General features: G+C 36.2%; 1 protein-coding gene and 1 non-coding gene across 2 annotated transcripts in view; one reads left to right on the top strand and one right to left on the bottom strand.

Moving 5' to 3' along the window:
• Positions 1–18,981, top strand: part of LOC108042748 — an 83,033-nt gene that overhangs the window by 50,137 nt on the left and 13,915 nt on the right. The window contains 2 exon segments of the mRNA XM_044459692.1: positions 14,892–15,504; positions 16,236–16,397. Of these exon segments, the coding sequence (XP_044315627.1) occupies positions 14,892–15,504; positions 16,236–16,397 (775 nt within the window).
• Trnat-agu lies at positions 17,739–17,812 on the bottom strand. Its single transcript has one exon. It is a non-coding gene; the product is annotated as a tRNA-Thr (tRNA).

Below are 18,981 nucleotides of genomic sequence, written 5' to 3'. Positions count from 1 at the left end.
TTGCTTTTGTGAGCCTTCAGCTCATTTATAGGACTCCCTAACGATATCAAATAATTCAAATTCGAATTCTCCTGAGTTGTGAGGCGCTTGACAGTTCCTTGACATTTGCCTGATGAAGTTGCGCCTGCAACCCCATTTGAGCTCGAGCTTCTGGCTCAATAGCACATCAAGGGTCCTCGCAAACATATACTGCCCATCAATCTGCCCGGCATCTCATTCCAGTGCAGAACCACAGACCCACTCTCCTCGCATTCATCTTGGCGAAGTTTTAACATATTTTTGCATTTACGTCACATGGAATTACACTATGCGTGACAAGCTTTTATGTGGTTGGAAAAGTGTGTGTCTGAATATGAGTGTGGTTCTGTGTGTGAACATAACCTCGGCTAACGCAAATGCAGCGATGAAGATGCAAACTTCAACTTCAAAACAGCAGCAGCAGTGCAAGCAAAAACAAAAACATTACACTGACAGAAAACAGCTTAATACTTGTCGTTCAAATCGAAAAGAAGTTTGTTCAAATGTTAAAAGTATAAAACTATTGATTGTTAAAATTTTCCGAGGGTTCAGAAAATAAAGTTTTTTAAACTAGATCGTTTAAAGCTTATCATATAATATAATAAATATTATTATATTGTTATTCATAGTTTAAAGTGACATTGACTTCTACAAATATTATATTAAATATCAGAAATACTCGTTAGTCTCTCAAAAAATAAATTCTTTAGCTAAAATTAATTTCAACGCTAATTTCATCTAAAAATACATAGATGATGCTGCAAGTTAAAATAATACCTAAGATTCATTTTGATGAGTGTAAGAGCGGTGACATATTTCCGCAATATCACCGCAGGCCGAGCACAAAGCACAAACCGGACAAGTTTTCATTAAAGACGAAATGAAAGAGAGGGTCTGTTGCACAATTGAGAATTTGTTATGCAAGTCTTTGCTGCTGCAGCTGCCGCAGGCTAAATGAATGCATCATGTTGCATTGCATTGGGGTAGGACGGTATGGTATATGGTGTGGTACGGTATGGTATATACTATACGAGCCAAAGAACTTTTCAACCCTCAAGTGCGAGTAATGAATTTGCAAAACAGAATGAAAAGAAAGGAAAGAAAATAAGGAGGAAAGTAACACTGCTCAGAATCTGTCAAAACTTGTTGCTGTCGCTCGTTGCCTTCTGACTACTTTCTTCGTACTTTCCACCGATTCTCCTCCTTCACCACGACGATGTGAATCGAAAAAGCAAACCTAACGAAGCATAAAATTGCGTAATTTACTGCGCATTTAATTTCGTGTTGCGCTCTGCAAAAGAATAAAACGATTCGAAACCAGAACACAGAGCAGAAAAGAACAGAAAATACGAGAATCAAGGTAAAAATGGCCGATTCGGAATCGGAATTGGAATCGGAATCTGAAGCTAAGCTTTTGATTCGATATGGTTGAAGCTTGAGCTTGAAATTATGATGCCGTCGTTGTTCAGACATTTGTAATTGGAAATAATGATGATGATAAGAGGGGTGTGGGTGGTGCTTTTCCATTAGAAAAATAACCAAAAGCATTACAACCAATTACGCATTTGGTAAGGAGTTGGAACAGTACTCGATTGAGCTTGGTTGGCGAAATATGGCAAAGAGAATTGTCGATACAAAATACGATAAATTAGTATTGTGTGTGGTTTTCAGTATTGGAATTTTTACATTTCTGAAAGTCTTTTGCTTAGCTTTTTAGAAAATATCCTAATTGTTATATGTACAACAGTACGTATGAGTGCTATATTTGATAACATTGCTTCATTGAAGCTTTATCCTTCTTATTATATTATTTGTAAATACTAATCTACATATGTCGTATGATAACTCTTTAAAATTATTTCTCGTTAGATATCTGCACATTCGTTAATACATTTTTAGCCTATTTTATAACTTTTAAGCAAGATTTTTAATATAACTAAAAAAAACGTTTTATTGTTCGGCTTGTAAGGCTAAAATAAAGAAGAATTTTCAAAACCATTTACGTTTTACGGAAGTTAAAGAACTCTGAATACTTTTTGTATACATTTTAAGCTTAAGTCGTAGATAATTTAAGCCGTTTCGCATAAATTATTCGCCAAAAAAGAATCTCCTGTTTTAGTTGTTTATGTTCATTAATCATAAATACATAAATTTTATACGATTAATGATTTGTATGGAACTTAAGCTTATCGATGGTTAAGGAACAATGTTTGGGATTGCGATCCCCCCCTCCCCGCCATTCCACCGGCATTGTAATCGCTGAGCTTCTGATCGACAGCGACGTTGGCCTTTGGAACCGGTAGACAAAAGGGCTCACTGCAAACAAAGGACGTCGGGCTAAAAAGCGGAGGTAGCTGCTAAAAACAAAAAAAAATACAAAATAAAAAACCGGAGAGAGAGCACCGTAATAGACCTACAAACCTACAGCTACGGCTAAAGCCAAAGAGTAAAGCAAACGAGGCAGACAACTCGCCTCACCTTACCTCAGGTAAATCCAGTTTGGAAACAAAAAGCCGCAGCCAACGCAGCCAGTTTAAAGCTGCCCCTCAGACGGGCGGTGAAGGGTTAAGAGGGGCTAAAAGGGTTAACGGTGGCGGGGGGAGAGGGGTGGGGCGCTCTCTGCATACAACGAAATTCAGAAAAGGGTAAAATAAAAAAATCTCAGCCGGCTCTGTTTGTTTGTCCTCCGCCCGCCCACCTTATTCCCCTTTTGGGCCAGCTCCTCCCCCCTTTTTTCTCTCAGTGCTGCTCTGTGCGTTGGTGCAGCGCTCTGTAATTAATTTGGCAGCTACACACACACATCCAAACACACACGCACACATCGCACAGAAAGAGAATTTTTAAAACCGGCGCAATATCGAATTACCATTGACGGACAACGTCGACAGACATGCCAACCCATACAGGGTGTGCTTCTCTGTGAATTTCTCTCAGTGTACAGAGGAAAAAATTGTGTAACTAGGTAGTAATAACTATGTTTTAAATATTTAATTATTACATATCCGACTGGCATTTATGTAGATATGTAGGTAAATAAGCAATTTTATAAAATTGGTGATTAAGTTAGTAATCGAGTTCTTGATTATAAGAGCAATTTAACAATTTTGTAACGCAATTGTACAATTAGAATCGCTTCCTGTTTTTGACTAGTGCTTTTTATAATTGGCTTAAAGTCATTTTTTAGATAAAACTTGAATTTGAGTTGAAAAGAGGCTTAATATGATAAGAAATTTAAAATAACTTCTTAAGGTCTATGTTATACTTATTTCTACTTAAATTTGTATTACATATTTTTGTTCTCTGTGCATTTTACTCCACCAGGTGGGCTGATGAGCGTGGGCCGCTTCCCGAAAATGGTAAACAGATCATAATTAAATTTAAGCAGCAAAAAAAAGTGCCAAAAAGATTTAAAATTTTGTCAGAGAGATAGTTTTGTAATGTACGTGGATGGTGAACGGATGACTCAAGGGGCGTTTGCGGGGGGGCGGCCCTAGGATTCGAGCTCTGTCCAACTTAATTACTTTGCTGGCTGCTCGGCTTACAAACAAAACAGAAATGAAATGAATTAAAGAGTGAGCTGGCGAAGAGGCGGTCTGAGGGGCAGAAGAAATCCATTTAATTAAATTTGCATGGGCACAACAACGCAACACAAACACAGAAACAAATACAAACACAAACAACGGACCGGCAAACCTGCGAATGCAATCTGAGCGACGGCGTCAATGCCAGTTCCTGTCAAACTGTGACAGCCGACCGAGCGGCGGAAAAGGGTTAAGGATTCGCGGCCAGAAAGAGAATATGGTAATGGTGGCCAGCAAGTTGCAGTCAAAAATTAAGTGATTTCCATTGGAGGTGTCTGTCGAGTTGAGGGAATCGGAATTAATTATACTACAAAGTAAACATGACCGAAATAATTTGGCACAAAAATTTTAAAAATCAAAAGCCAAAATTGTTGTCTTCAGTTGGTTTATACGTAAGGCAATAGTGCGAATTTAACTTAATCAACAGCAGAATTCGTTGGTTAATTTAAATATTCTGGAATATATAAACAAATACAAAATTCCCTTGCAGATAATTTATTTTGTTTCCATTTCTTATCAACGCCAAAAAAATGGTTTTAAACATATAATAAGAAAATAATTTACGATATATAGACATTTTTTAAATCGGCAATCTTTCCCCTAGCAAAATTTGACCTTGTTAAGACTTGCTTTATAATCGAGTCATAACATATTGGATTTAATAGTAAATTTGATTCCTTAATGATATCAATTTTGAACTAAATGATTGTATAATTAAGGAGTAGTGTGTTACAATTAAAACCTTTGATGTCAAGAGTTGCAGGTTATAACCTAAATAAATCAGTTTAGGTTTATAAGTTTAGTTCTTATCCTGCATCTCTTGACATCAATAGTTTTCAATTGCTAACATCCTTATTTGTAATTCTTGGCTCTAAACCCCTTTCATATAATTTTTTGCAAGCCCCAACTTGTGTTGTCCGATCGAATTCAATTTCGAATACCACAATCTAGCCCCATCAAAACTCCGAGCAAGCAAATAGAAGACCTGCCACAATATGAAGGCTCTTCAATAACTGGACTTATTGCACCTGCCACAGTCATCAAGTCAAACAACTGTCAGAAACTGTGAAGCCAATACGAGATTTTGTATGTGCCAGTATGTTTTTGTGGATAAAACCGGAGCTCAACTGATAATGGGAGTGCTCCCATGCCATTCCATCCCATCTCAAAGTTCTCGCCTACTATTATCGGTCAGCAAGACAAACAGACACAGCAGGAAGCCGCATGAGCGGAAAATTGGAAAAACTCTGGAAAAATACTGAGCACGGGACAGGCGAAAAAAAGCAAAGTGAAAAAAAGAGGAAAAATGGAATAAAATGCTTGCTGACTGGCAATGTAAAGTGAAAAGCATACAAAACGCCGGGCAATTGCGGTGGGCGGAGGATATAGGGGGTGTGGCATATAGAGTGAAATGTTAGACAAAGTGGCAGCACACACACACAGATACCGACTCGTATGCAAATCAGTTTTTGCCGCTGTAAACTTATACTTTTGTGCAAACAACAAACGAAGGCAACGTCAGAGTTTCCAGAGTTTGTCACATGAAGACGCACAATTACACGAGGGGGCTTAAAAGGATATGCCATGGTTACAATGGGGGTGGGGGATGGTGGGGACAGGTTAGGGAAAAACAAGGAGGGGGGGGCGTTGCCTCGTGGAACAATTGCAGCCGTCGCCGTCGTGGAAACTGTGACAATGTTCAGTCGTGTGTGTAAACAATTGTAATCCGGTAGAAAAATCACAAGCACCCCATCAGCCAAAGGACAAAAACACACGGTGGCAAAGCCCATACCCAGGTTCAGATTTAGGTCCTGAACTAGGACTAGGACTAGGCCTACCTACCAGCGAGAATCCAATGGAATCCCAGACAACCAAAGTAGCCCCAATGGTGGGGGTGAGCTCAGACAAAAGAGTAATACGATATTGCAAACTTAATTGTAAAATAAATCTTCTGGAAATATTCCTTTTAAATTAGTTGCTCAATCACAGTATAAACAAGAAGGTTTTTTTTTTTTGAAATTTTAAAGTTTGTGTGTTAAAATAATATTGTATAATTATTTACTCAATTTTGTTATCAATTCAACTGAATTAAAATCATATTGTTTTACCATACGTTTTTTCTTAGATTTAATTATTCATCAAATAAAACAATTACACAATTAATGGTTTGAATTTGTGATGTTTATGCATAAAAATATTAAAATTACAAATGCAATCTTGCGAATTGAATTATGTCTCAGCCCCTGCACCCTATAAATATTAATAAAATTATAGTCCTAAATCTAGCTTATCTCGAAGCTTAAAAACCCTTTTCCACATGTGCTTATCGTGTTTCTTTCTTTCTGATTACAGGTGAGTAATGCTCGTGAATTAAAAGCACACGCAATTAAAGAAATACTGTGTAGTGAAAACTCTGGGAAGTATCCAGAAAACATCACGTTACGGTTCACCTTAGTCTAAACTCTCGTTAAAACTCTTGCCTGCGACATGTAAACAAAATGCAAAGTGCGCAAAGCCAGCAAAAAAAGTCGAAAAAACAACCCCAAACAAAAACATTGTGAAGGTTAGCTTTATAAATTTTATTTACTCATAAATTAAATTTTTGCAGTCTGGCAGAGATTTCATTGAAACGCAGCCAAGACAGGCCGAACAAGGTAGAGGAAATCAAGTTGAGAGATTGCTCAAAGATTAAACACAATTGCACACATTTGATTTTAAAGTGCGTTCGCGGTTGTAGGACAGCCGAAGGTTTTAATTAAATTATTTGACACATCGTAAGTCAATCCGTCTGGGGAATTCAAAAATGTGACGCATTGTATTGCGCTTATGAATTTCATAATTATAGTTTAGATTTCCGTTGACTTTTTTTTAATTTCGAAATTTATAAAAATATTACAGATGTTGGGAATGCGGTTTACAAAATTTGTATATAAAATAAGCGGATATTACTTTATTAATAAATAAAGGGTAACCTTTTTATTTTTTAATATTTACCCACAAGTTTTATTAATAATATTTTGTTGGCTTCATAATTAAATAAATCTCTGTAAATTCTATTAATTTTAAATTGAATAGAAAGCCAATCAAAGTACAGCATTGTATAAAAGTATCAGAATGAGAAAATATAGACGTTAACTTAAACTGATTATTTACATATTTTTAATATTTCCCCCAACCTATTCTCTGTAAAGTTTCCACAACAACCATAAATCTTTCGGGTATTCCCAAAAATTGTTTACTTCACCCGATTCATACGATTGCATACAAATGCGCTGATTATTTCAATGGCATCGTATATATGCATACATATGTCCGAAATGTCAGCACGTGCAGCAATGCACTTGGCCATTGCCACAAAAGAACGCAGAACGCAGTAAACTACCGATACCCATTTGTTGTACAATTCTTTGGGACTTGTCTCAGCCTTAGCCCAGATATCGCAGTTCAGGGAGCGAGAAGATATAGCTTCAGTTACATATAGTAAATAGGACCGTATGGCAGTTGTGGCTTAAACAGCTGTTTCAGCTGCTTATGAGCTAACCTTACACACAAACGTAAACAAGTGCAGCGTGGGGAGAACCACAACAATAATAACAACAACAATAACAACAACAAAATGCTAAATCGACTCTGACCCACTGACACTATTTCGCCGACATAGACGGCACACACAGCAAAAACAAGTGAGCAGAGTGCATTCAGTCAGTCGGCAGGTGAAACACTCGAAAAGCGTGCAAAATGTGCCGGAAAGAGAGACTTCTGGTCTGTAAGGTCGTTTCGGGGGGTGGTGGAAATGGGAGGGGGTGGGGGAAGGCCGTTGCTCGTCCGCTCACTCATTAGATGTTATCATCCATAGATTGCCGTAGTTACTGTCTATTGAATCATTCAGTTACAGTTCTGATATAATAGGCCTGCGCTTCGTTCCAAACAGATCAAACAAATTACCTGGGAAGTGAAATGGTGAAGCAATCATGTCGTGATTATAGACTAAGTGAAATGGGTTTCGAAATCGATGCAATTGTAACAATTCGAGCAAATGTATGATTATTGGTTTTCTTCTAATAAATTAATTTAAAACTTAGGATACAATATTATTTAATAAATTTATATATATCTATATATCTATATCTGCTCAAAGCTGATCAAACAAATTGCCCGGGAATTGCCTCATTCTGTAATCACGAGCTATAATTGTTTGTTAAGCAAAATTGGCTACAAAATTTACGCAATTTTAACAATTTAAGACTTAGGATACAAAAATATTTAATTAATATTTAATAAATAAATTTAAGCTCCAAGTTGATCAAAAAAATTGCATTGGGAAGAAAAATGTTAAATCAATTAACTCGTGATTAAAGAGTATAGGCTTTCTAATCTAAATATTTCAGATGTTAAAGGCATTTTAAAATTTATTTTCTACTTGTTAAAAATCAATTAAATGAATCGAAAAAATCACTTCATAAATTAGAAACTTTGTGAAATGTGATATAAATACAGAAATATCTTATAAATTATCTTGTGTTAAGCAAAACTAATTTGCACACCCATAGTTATGTTAAACGAGTATTGACCAACGATTAAACTATTATCTCAAAATTCTTCTACAACCATAATTAATCGAAACGTTTAATTTGACAACTATTTTTATTAAACAAATTGGTTTGCCTTTCACAAAGTTATTTAGCAGTGTTATTTTGATGGCGCTGAATGGAAAGTGAAAACTGTCAATGCCTGAGTTGGCAATTAGTCAGTGAAAGTGTAGCAGATGGCACGAGTCTTTCCCCCCTCTTTTCGTGGTGCTCTTTTATGGGGCAATTAAAGTGGCTAAACGCACAAAAGACGAAAGACATAATAAAAAATAAATAAAAATAATTTAAGTATGTGTCACATAAATCAATGCCAATTAATTGTCTCGCCCGATCGAAATTGATTCATGAAGTATAAATAAAAGTAAATGAACTGCAAACTATACAAGAGAGTTTCGAAATATTCAAGAAAATTATGAAGAAATATTTTAATATTCTTCATACATTTTGATGTCCTAATTGGGCGCTTAATTTATGTCCCGCAGCTTTATTTTCAAGATCAAAAATGTTATAAAAATAATTATAAGCTTCCCCCAAACAAAATAGACTGCGTCGACGGGCCAGACAAAAACCTGAATCATACAATTAATCAAATATCAACTTGACTGCGTTTTTTTTTTTTTTGCAACAAAGTATATATAGAGAAATATATAAAAAATCAGCAACAAGCCGCAATAACAACAACAACGGCGAGCGGCAATCGAAATACACTTGAACGTGAGTGAAACAAAATTCATGACCCACTTTATAAAACGCTTTTTCTTTCATCCATGACCCACTTTATTATTTGTAGCAATGACTGTAGCCGAGAGCGACCCACAAAACAGAAAAACAGAGGGAGTGAGAGCAATTCTGCTTTTCGACGAGGAGAGACCCGAACCGAACATATGTTTTATTCACACAATTAGTTTGCTAAAAATGCAGGCTTACCCACACAAAGTCACAAAATACAAAACAAGCTGAGCAAATGAGGTTTCCGAGTGGCAGACGAGGGGCGGGGACGTCAGCTAGACAAGACTAGACTTAGTTAACCCGGCTTAAACAAGTGCACAGGTCTCTGGTTATGGCGAATGGCAGCCCAGACAGCTGAGACAAGTCAACAAAAGCTCTCACAAAAAATTAAGACGAGTTTAATTGAAGTTGATTCAGTGGGTTAAACATGGGAGAAGTTTGCATGAATTGCCCCATTTCAAAACTAAGAACTATTCAAATGCAAAATTTATTTATTTAAATGCTATATTTATATAATCTAAAGAAATACTTTGAAAGGTAAAAGGTATTATTGAAAACGTATTCCTCGTTATTAATAATATATGTGGTAAAATGATTTCATAAATATTGGATTTAAAAAAGTTATTTAACATTTACAGATATTTATATATCAGCAAAAGTTATAAAAAAAACAATTCTGCAATGTCGCACTATAACTGGCAGTACCAGATTTATTTAATGTTTAAAATGCAATGCAAACTTCAAAGATCAGTTTATCGTGCCTAGCAAACACAACTGGGAATTCCCCAAAGTAAAGTGACCTTACTTGAAAACCTTACCCGCATATTCGGTTTAGTCAGAATGAATCAGCATTTGGAAGTTGCCCCTTAAATTCCATAGAAACTTCACTCTGCAGGCATACATAAAATGGCGGTAAATATTTACAAAATGAATTTGTTGTTTTGGGTGATATCAATTCGCGATTAATGTCAAGGATACTGTTAAATTTGAGGAAGTGAATCAAAATGTGAGTCAGTCAAAAAAAACTTGTAAGATAAAATAACTTAAAACTTAAATAAAAATAAAACTTAAACTTAAATAATAAAAAAAAATTGGTTTTAGTATTTGTCATTTTTGAAGAATAAACTAACTAAAAATGTAGAATTTTAATTTGTCCTAAGTTCACATTCTGGCTGATATTATACTTTCGTCAATTTCAACATTGCACGAAATTAATTCAGAGTTTCAGACCATTCGATTTCTTATCTGTGCCGAATAAAGCTTATTGCAATTTAAAAAAGGTAAAATGTGTTTGATTTTATCGTGTTTGTTTTACCTAAAGCATAATGATTTATTTAACAATTCTCCTTCCTCAGACAAAAATTCAATTGCTTACATTGCTTTTTCATTTTTTACAAATTTAGCATAATCCACTTTGAATTCCAAATTCCAAGTTTGGGGCGACAAGCTAAACATCACGTAGACCTTCCAAAACCCACCAAAATAAAATAATTTTTTGAGCTTTGCCCCCGGGGTTCGTTTCCACTTTCTTTGCCCTCCCCACCTTCTTGGTCCACGTTGCGTATGAGTGATGCGATTTTGAATTGCACAGCATACACTCCATAAAAATCATCATTATCATCACGTGAGTCGTGACTCAATTTGTCTAAGCTCTCATACATAGGTGAAAATAAAAGCTCAAAAAAGCTAAAGCCAAAATGCAAAACTCTGCTTGACATTATAAACAACATTAAATATAATGAGTAATTTGTTTTCTCTATATATTTTGATTCTGTTTGCGTTTCGTTGTCGGCTAACCATCAAGAGCTGTGATTCATGTGAAATGGAACGACCTTGCCGGTGGATTTATGTCTCCATTGGAATGCAAATTCATCACCAAAGAGTTTTAAAGGAGAGGAAGGGAGAAATCATTGCCAGAACATTCGGGGAATCATTGCTGCTGACAGGTTGTTATAGAAATTAAGGGGAATTTTATCGACAGCAGTGATCAAACAGTGCGCCGACGGTTATTTCACCATTATGTAATTTATTGAATTAATTAATGTTTTGTATAACTTGTATTGAAAAAAATAAAAAGTATTCTTCTCATTGAATGATTTTTAGAATTTTGAAATTTAAATTGTACGTATCCTTTCCTTCCGTTGAACTTCCTTTTAAATCATAGTTCTCAAGTCTAAAAATTAAAAATATCTGTGGTCAGCAAGTCTTTCAACAAGCAGTCTTTAATAAAATTCACCATTTCTAGAAAACTAAATGAATTTCTTAGCCTTGATAAATTGGCGCTCATTCACTTTTCATTAAGATCTCTGTTATCCCAGCCGCTCAGCCAACAGCTAATTTCCCGATGATCAAACAAATGCTTTCCATTGTCATTTCAAGACAAAATGTTTGTTTTGTTTTGGGGCGAAAGTTATTTCGTTTTCCGTCTCTTTTCTCTCTCTCTACTCTCTGCATATATTTGGTTGTTTGTCTATAAATACGATGTGTCTCCCTTTAGCTTATGACGATAAAATGGCGCAAAATAGAAAAAAACAGAGTGGAAGACCAGGCGGCAAAGTGCAAATTGATAAGCCCAACAAAAAGCACAAGAATAATGAAACGAACGGCAATAGCGCAAAAAAGTCAACTGACTACTGCATTAATTGTAATTTAATTAATTTACGCTATTCGCCTCTGTTTCGCTCTTTTCTGGCTGCCTTAATTAAGCGCGTCAATCATACGGCCTGTGTGGCAGGCAGGCGGAGAGTGATAGAGCATAGAGTGAGAATATGGCCGAAGTGGATGATTATGATCATAGCGGGCTGCCACATTGAAGTGTCGCCCTGTCAAAATAGCCAACAACAAACAGAAGCAGCAGCGAAAAGAATTCGCACAATTATTGCGCTTGTCAAGAGGGGAAAAAAATTGGGAAGAGGAGCAAGTTCGTTCGGTACGTCACTCATTTTGGCGCCCAACGGTCCGCTCGTCACAGGTTAACCCACTTTTTTATAAGCATTTTTTTCAAAATCATGAAAAATGTATTTACATGTGTTTAAACCCCTATCCTATATCAAATATGCATTCAAAAAATTAAAAAAAAAATTGTATATTTTATGAGTAAATTAGTGTACAATTCCATATAACCTTAAAGTTCTATGTAGCAAAAATGTTTTTCCAATTCAAATTATATTTCATATACTTTAGATTTTCTGTGTGTTTTGGTTTCTTTATATAAAATAAAAAAATGATTTTACTAGTGTATTTTGAGGATTGGCTACCGAAACTACCTCACAATTCTGTGTTTTTTTTCTTATTTTTTTCTTCTCTGCGCTGATTACATCTCCCCAGCATGTCCAGTTGTCTGTAATTATTTTGTGGCAGTTCTTGGGTCTTACCCGCTCCCCAATCTCTGGGGTTCTCTTCATTATGCATATAATGCAATTAAAAAGTGGAAGAATAAGAAGCAGTTACTGCACCGGGTGGTCCTCAATTTGGACTCACGGTTGACTGGGTTTCAGAGGTGAATGCAGTCCAAAAAAGAGGAAGCAAAATATAGTGTTGTAATATCGAATTGATGAACTTGCTTGTTCTTTAATTTAACATATTTTCGCGAATTCATTTTTCGTTTCCCGGAAAAATAGTCTGTCAACTGTCGCTCAGAATTAAAAAAAAATTTAATTTATTCCACACTTTAAGCAAGTGAAGTAAACAATTAATCACATAAACAAATGAAAAATGACATGAAAGAACCCAAATAAAAATAATAGGAAGGGAGGGGAGAAAAAACCAAAGCAACAACAAGAGTAATGGCCATGATGACCACTTCGAGTCCGTGTTCTAAACCGGCTTTGGGATCCAACCCAGTCCAAAGCTGACAACATTAATTTGACTCTCGTTGCGGTGGCAACCCAAAGGCAAAAGTCGGGGTCACCAACTCCCCGAAATACTTGCCAAAATCCCGGCTAACAAATGATTAAGTTTATGCGGAAAACAAGGAGCATATCTCAACATCCTTTGAAGTGGGCTGCCACAGTATAAAATGAAGATGTCACATTCCACAGGAAAAATGTATGTTTTTCGGGGAAAGGGAATGGAATGCTGCTCTTAAAAATAGTTGAAATTGGCAAGTGAAATCTCGAGACTGAAAAGGCCAATTTATTGTGAATTAAATGAAACCTTAAAATACAATGTTTAAACCACTTTTTCTATTGTGTCAATATTTCAATATTTTATTAAATAGGCTTCTTTCAATTGATATATGGTGATAATAACCTCTCCTAATGCGCAATTTTGTCGCAATAAATAAAGCGACTATTCAAGTCACCAACCACGAAAACCGAGCCCAAAAATTCAAAGCTAACCACAGAAATTGCTAATTGTTGTCGGTGCCTCTTGCGCTCCTCAAATGCAAATTAATTAGGCAATAAAGCGTAATTGAGGCAGCACATTAACCAAAATAATTTGAGTCAAATATATAGAAAACCAAATAGAAGGCAAAGGAAATTTTACAATGTGATAAGAATACGAGGCCAAGCCGCAAAACCAAAGACTAAACACAAAGCCAAGGCCATCGCACAATGGTTCGTTCACCAATGTACTATCTCATTTATTTTCGCGGTATTTTTGATATTCAAAAATGTTAGACAACCTTTTTGACTATATAAAGTACATATTTAGTGCAAGTTCGTCTATAATTCAAATACCTGGATTTATTAAAGCTTTAGAAGTAGAAATTCTATCTTTTAAACATTGACCACGCCTCACCGCCCAAAATTTAGCAGAGATTAAAGGATTACTAATAACATTTCATTCATTATACCCTTGCAGAGGGTATTATAATTTTGGTCAAAAGTGTGCAACGCAGTGAAGGAGACATCTCCGACCCTATAAAGTATATATATTCTTGATCAGGATCACCTCCTGAGTTGATATAGCCATGTCCGTCTGTCCGTCTGTCCGTCTGTCCGTCTGTCTGTTTCTACGCAAACTAGTCTCTCAGTTTTAAAGCTATCGAGTTGAAACTTTGCACACACCCTTCTTTCCTTTGCACGCAGTATATATGTCGGAACGGCCGGGATCGGCCGACTATATCCTATAGCTGCCATATAACTGATTGATCGGAAATGCCATAACTTTGGTGTTTGTAAAGTTAGGAAGTTGAAATTTTCTATGGGTTATATATTTGGCCATACAATCCGACCTACCAAATTTCATAAGGATCGGCCGACTATATCCTATAGCTGCCATATAACTGATTGATCGGAAATGCCATAACTTTGGTGTTTGTAAAGTTAGGAAGCTGGGATTTACTATGGGTTTTATATTTGGCCAATCAATCCGACCTACCAAATTTCATAAGGATCGGCCGACTATATCCTATAGCTGCCATATAACTGAACGATCGGAAATGCCATAACTTTGGTGTTTGTAAAGTTAGGAAGCTGGGATTTCCTATGGGTTTTATATTTGGCCAATCAATCCGATCTACCATATTTCATAAGGATCGGCCGACTATATCCTATAGCTGTCATATAACTGAACGATTGGAAATGCCATAACTTTGGTGTTTTTAAAGTTAGGAAGTTGGGATTTTTTATGAGTATTAAGAATGCATCATATCAATAATTTTGGAGAATATAATTTACAGAGTATTCTGCAAGGGTATATAAACTTCGGCTCCGCCCGAAGTTAGCTTTCCTTTCTTGTTTTGTTAATAATTTTGTGCGCTCGAAGTATTTGCCATAATTGTTAGGGAGGTAGGTTAAAATTGTAAATATATTTCTTAAATTTTATAGAAAAAAATTTTTTCACATACATATGTACATATTTATTTATATATTTAATGTATGTTGCAAAAGATAAACTTGCATAGCTTTGATTTTTTTAAAGGAATATTCTACATTATATGTATTCTTCGGTCAGGACTTAAATAAATTAAGTTCCAGCTGAACTAAAAACAATTTTGTTAATTTCCAATTTTCATTTCTGCTTTCAGGCTTAGCCCAAGTGACTTACCAGATCATTGGGCCTCAGGTACATCAAATCCAGCGACCTCAACCAGCAGCAGCAGCAGCATCAGCGCCAGCGGCAGCAACAACAGCAGCAGCAGCAACAAGTACACCAGCGGCAACATATCGGTCTGCAACCTGCCGCGCTCTTCGCCGGCCGCTGCCACAGCAGCCGTTACACTATCGCCGGCCGCCGGCGGCATCGGCAGCAACTTGTTGAGCGGACTGCATCACGGACTGGCGCCCGGAACGCATCTATTGCAGCGCGCGACGGCAGCCAGCGGAGGCGGGGCTGGTGCTGGGGGCGTGGCAGGCGCCTCAACAGCAGCGGCACTTACACTCCAACAGCAGCATCAGCAGCAGCAACAACAATTGGTCTACCAGCAACACCAGCATCTGCAGCAACAAATCAATTCGCAGCGATCTATCCAAAATAAGGCGGCGGCCGCTGCTGCCGCACAAACGGCTAATATTGCAGCTGCGCTGCAGCGATCGACTGCCATTATGAATGCAGTGGTATCGCCGATCTCAGCCAACTCTGCCAACTCAGGGCCGCAGGGCCGAAAGATACGACGCAAGACGGATTCAAAGGTCAATCTGGTGAGTTTCTACCGGGGAAGTCCCGACCTTAACTCACACGATTAAATCTCTCTAAAATTGCCTAACTTCATCCGGCAAAAATTTTAATAAGTTCGCTGTAGCAAAAGTGTATAAGTCATCGTTCATATATCAGATAATAGAAAACAGTTGCCTTAGATGTTCGTTTTTAAACAAAAAAGTCCCTTTCTTATTACAACTTAGTATACACTTTTCTAAAAATTAAAAGTTAATGTAGCCATACATAAATTTGGTGCTTATATTATTATGAGGATTTTGTTTTACGTTTTAAATAAAACAAAAAAAAAATTTAGAATTAAATAGGCTTTAAATGTTTATTTCATTAGGCTGATTTTGAGCAATTTTTCTTCTCATTACTCAGTAATCAAATTTTGATTAAACTCAATTAATTTTTTTGAAATCGAATAAATATATATATAAAGGTGGGTAAATTTATCTTAGGCAAATTTCGGTTTCTTACACAAAAGTTATAATCCCAAAATTGTAAAAATTTGTATTTTTTATCAACTCTGAATTTTAGCATAGACACCAATCGAATGCATTTCAAATATTGATAAATCAGTTTAGCTTTTATAAAGATAGTTGGATAAAATATGCAACATTAACCTTAAACCGAGTTAAATTGAGATCTCATATGTATTGCATATATTAGATTGTTAGATAAAATTAATAAATAAGCAAAATATTAAATATTAATGTTGTGCCTCTTGCAGCCACAATCACAAATCAACAAATGCAACAATGAGAAGCGACGTCGCGAGGCGGAGAACGGCTATATCGAGCAGTTGTCGGAGATATTGACGCTGAACAAGCGTGGAGATATGACCTCAACGAAACCGGACAAGGCGGCTATACTAAACCAAGTGGTTCGAACGGTAAGGAATCTATACATATTCGTCGAATAGCCACCCACTCCCCCACGCATACAAGTTAATTACCGTCGTCAAGACCCCAATGCATAAACTCATCAAACGAAACTAATAAGCCCGAAACGCGACCAAATACAAAAAAGCAATACAAGTTGTTTTAACACCCTGGGAATGGCTTACTGTGGTGGACTTGGCCAGTCGATTCCATTGGCCTGTTCGGAATACCAAATGATCAATTACAACACAAAAACACAACTGAGCGAAATTCCCCAATGTAATTCCCATGCAGTTTCCCCGCAACTTTATCTTTGTCTGCTTCTTTTTCATACACACAGAGAAAAAATTAACAATTTTGCATATTTTTTTATATTCATATTAGCTTCATTTTCGCTAATTGTATTTTGATATTCATATTTCTAGTAATTCTAAAATTGACATAAAAGAATTGATCCTAAAAATTAAATAAAATGGAACATTGATTTTGGTTGATAAAAATGTTATAAACTTAAGATAGGCCCACTTTCATATAAGCAATTATTTTTAAATAAATGCGAATTGAGGAATTTTTTGCTCTGTGTAACCAAAAACGCGTTCCAATTAAAAAGCAATTAAAAGCTCAACCGAAAAGAGTTGAAAAGAATTCGCGAAAGGGAATGAGAGAGGTGTAGAAACGGCGAAGAAGAGTTGGCTGACGTAATTTGACCCCCGCCGCAACACAATTTAATTAATATTTTTATTTAATTTACATAAATTTATTTATGTTTCAATAGACCGACCCGACGCGACCCAACCAGCGGCTTTATGTTGTTTTAGGCGGCATTATTATTGTTGGTTGTTTCGGTATTTCTTTTATTGGTTTCAGGTAGCCTAAGCACTTTATTATGCAAATTATTTTCGAGCCAAGCGCCACGCTTTGCCGAACATCCAAAAAACCGACAGAAAAAAAAAACTGAAAAAGACAGAAACCAACAAATGGCTTTTTAAATGAAATGCGGCGCACAGCCACAGCCAAAGCCAAAACACAAAATACATAATTTTATTTTGTAATCCGGGGCGAAAACAAAACAAGTCATCGGGCAATGAAATGCAATTAAAGGGTACAACAAACAAGCTCACATATGAGTTCCGTACATGATAAATAAATTGAATTAAATGCGTCCGTATCGTGTTAGCTTTTCCCTAATGAGAAAAGCCATCGGAGGGATCGAACGCAGCTCATTTCGAGCGGTAATCCAATTGACGGACCCCATGAAATATTATTATTCACTTGGCAAAACACAACTCAATTAGCTGGTTAATATAACCAATAATAAAAAAAATATTAAAAATATATAAATTCCACTTGGAAGGCCCCGGCGAGATTCGAACTCACGATCTCCTGTTTACTAGACAGGCGCTTTAACCAACTAAGCCACGGCGCCAGTTGTCATCGCTGGTACTATGAGTTCCATTTGTTCTATTTCCTCCACTGGTTCCACACCACCTTGTCTGTTATCGCTGATTGGCTGATTGGGTTCTACGAGGTGTGTGCGGTGTTATTTATAGACCCATCCCACCCCACCGGTTCGAAATAGCCAGAGCAAATAGCCCAATAAACTGTTGAGAAATGTGGCAGTAAAATGTGGGAGAATGTTTCAAAATTAGTAAATTTTAAAATCGATAACTTGAGAGTTAAAAAGTCGATTAAAGAAGTTCGATAAAATACTGAATGATAGCGAAATGGACATGAGGAACATTGATTTTTTTTTAATACCTGATCGAGTTCTGCTTATATATAATATTTTATAGTTAATTAAATTTCGTATTAAGAAATCAATATATAGATAAATGGTAAGCAATTTTGGATCCAGGATTAGTTTTTGCGAGGCTTTCAAAACTACATTTTTTGTAGCATACTTTGTAAAACAACATTCATTATCACCTGAATATGGGACTTCAAATCCATTGACTATTGATTGTACTTCCTTAGCCTTTATGCTGTATTTATTGTACACGGAAAAAATGAGCTCTAAAATTCAAGTATGTTGCACATAGCAAAAACAGGGTAAAAACATTTTGACAATGACTTTGAATCAAAAACTATTGCTAGTTTTCTCTGGGTAGTTATGTACGTGTGTTTTATAGTATCTTTAACAAAAATGACTCCAAATTTGTTTTAAAACATCAAAAATAAATAATGGAAGCTAATAATAACACAAATTTACATGTGGTATTCTTTCCTGACACTCAGAATAAAAGTTTCTTAAGGTTTTTTAAAATCTCGCTCGAGTTATGGAAGTTTTGACTAAGGTTAGGCAAGGTTGTACATCTGGAAAGTGTTTATCTGAAAATGGCATTTTCATTTTTTATTACATTCATAATCTTTATCTGAAGAACAAAGAGCTTTAAGGCAGATTTATTTAGATACCTGAATATAGTTTATTTGTCCTGCACATGCTGAAACCCACACATCCTTAGAAGCCCAAAAGTAACTCGAAAACTTCCTTCTGCCTCAATTAAATTGAGTTTGAGCTTTTTATCCCTCGATCCAGTGCCTTATAGAGATACGGATACGGGTGTTGACAAACCCCTTTTTCCGTTGCACAGCTGC

The sequence above is a fragment of the Drosophila rhopaloa genome, unplaced genomic scaffold (genome assembly GCF_018152115.1).
Source record: "Drosophila rhopaloa isolate 14029-0021.01 unplaced genomic scaffold, ASM1815211v1 contig_2, whole genome shotgun sequence".
NCBI lineage: Eukaryota > Metazoa > Arthropoda > Insecta > Diptera > Drosophilidae > Drosophila > Drosophila rhopaloa.
The sequence above is the reverse complement of the archived record's forward strand: the minus strand, read 5'-3'. Positions and strand labels throughout refer to the sequence as shown.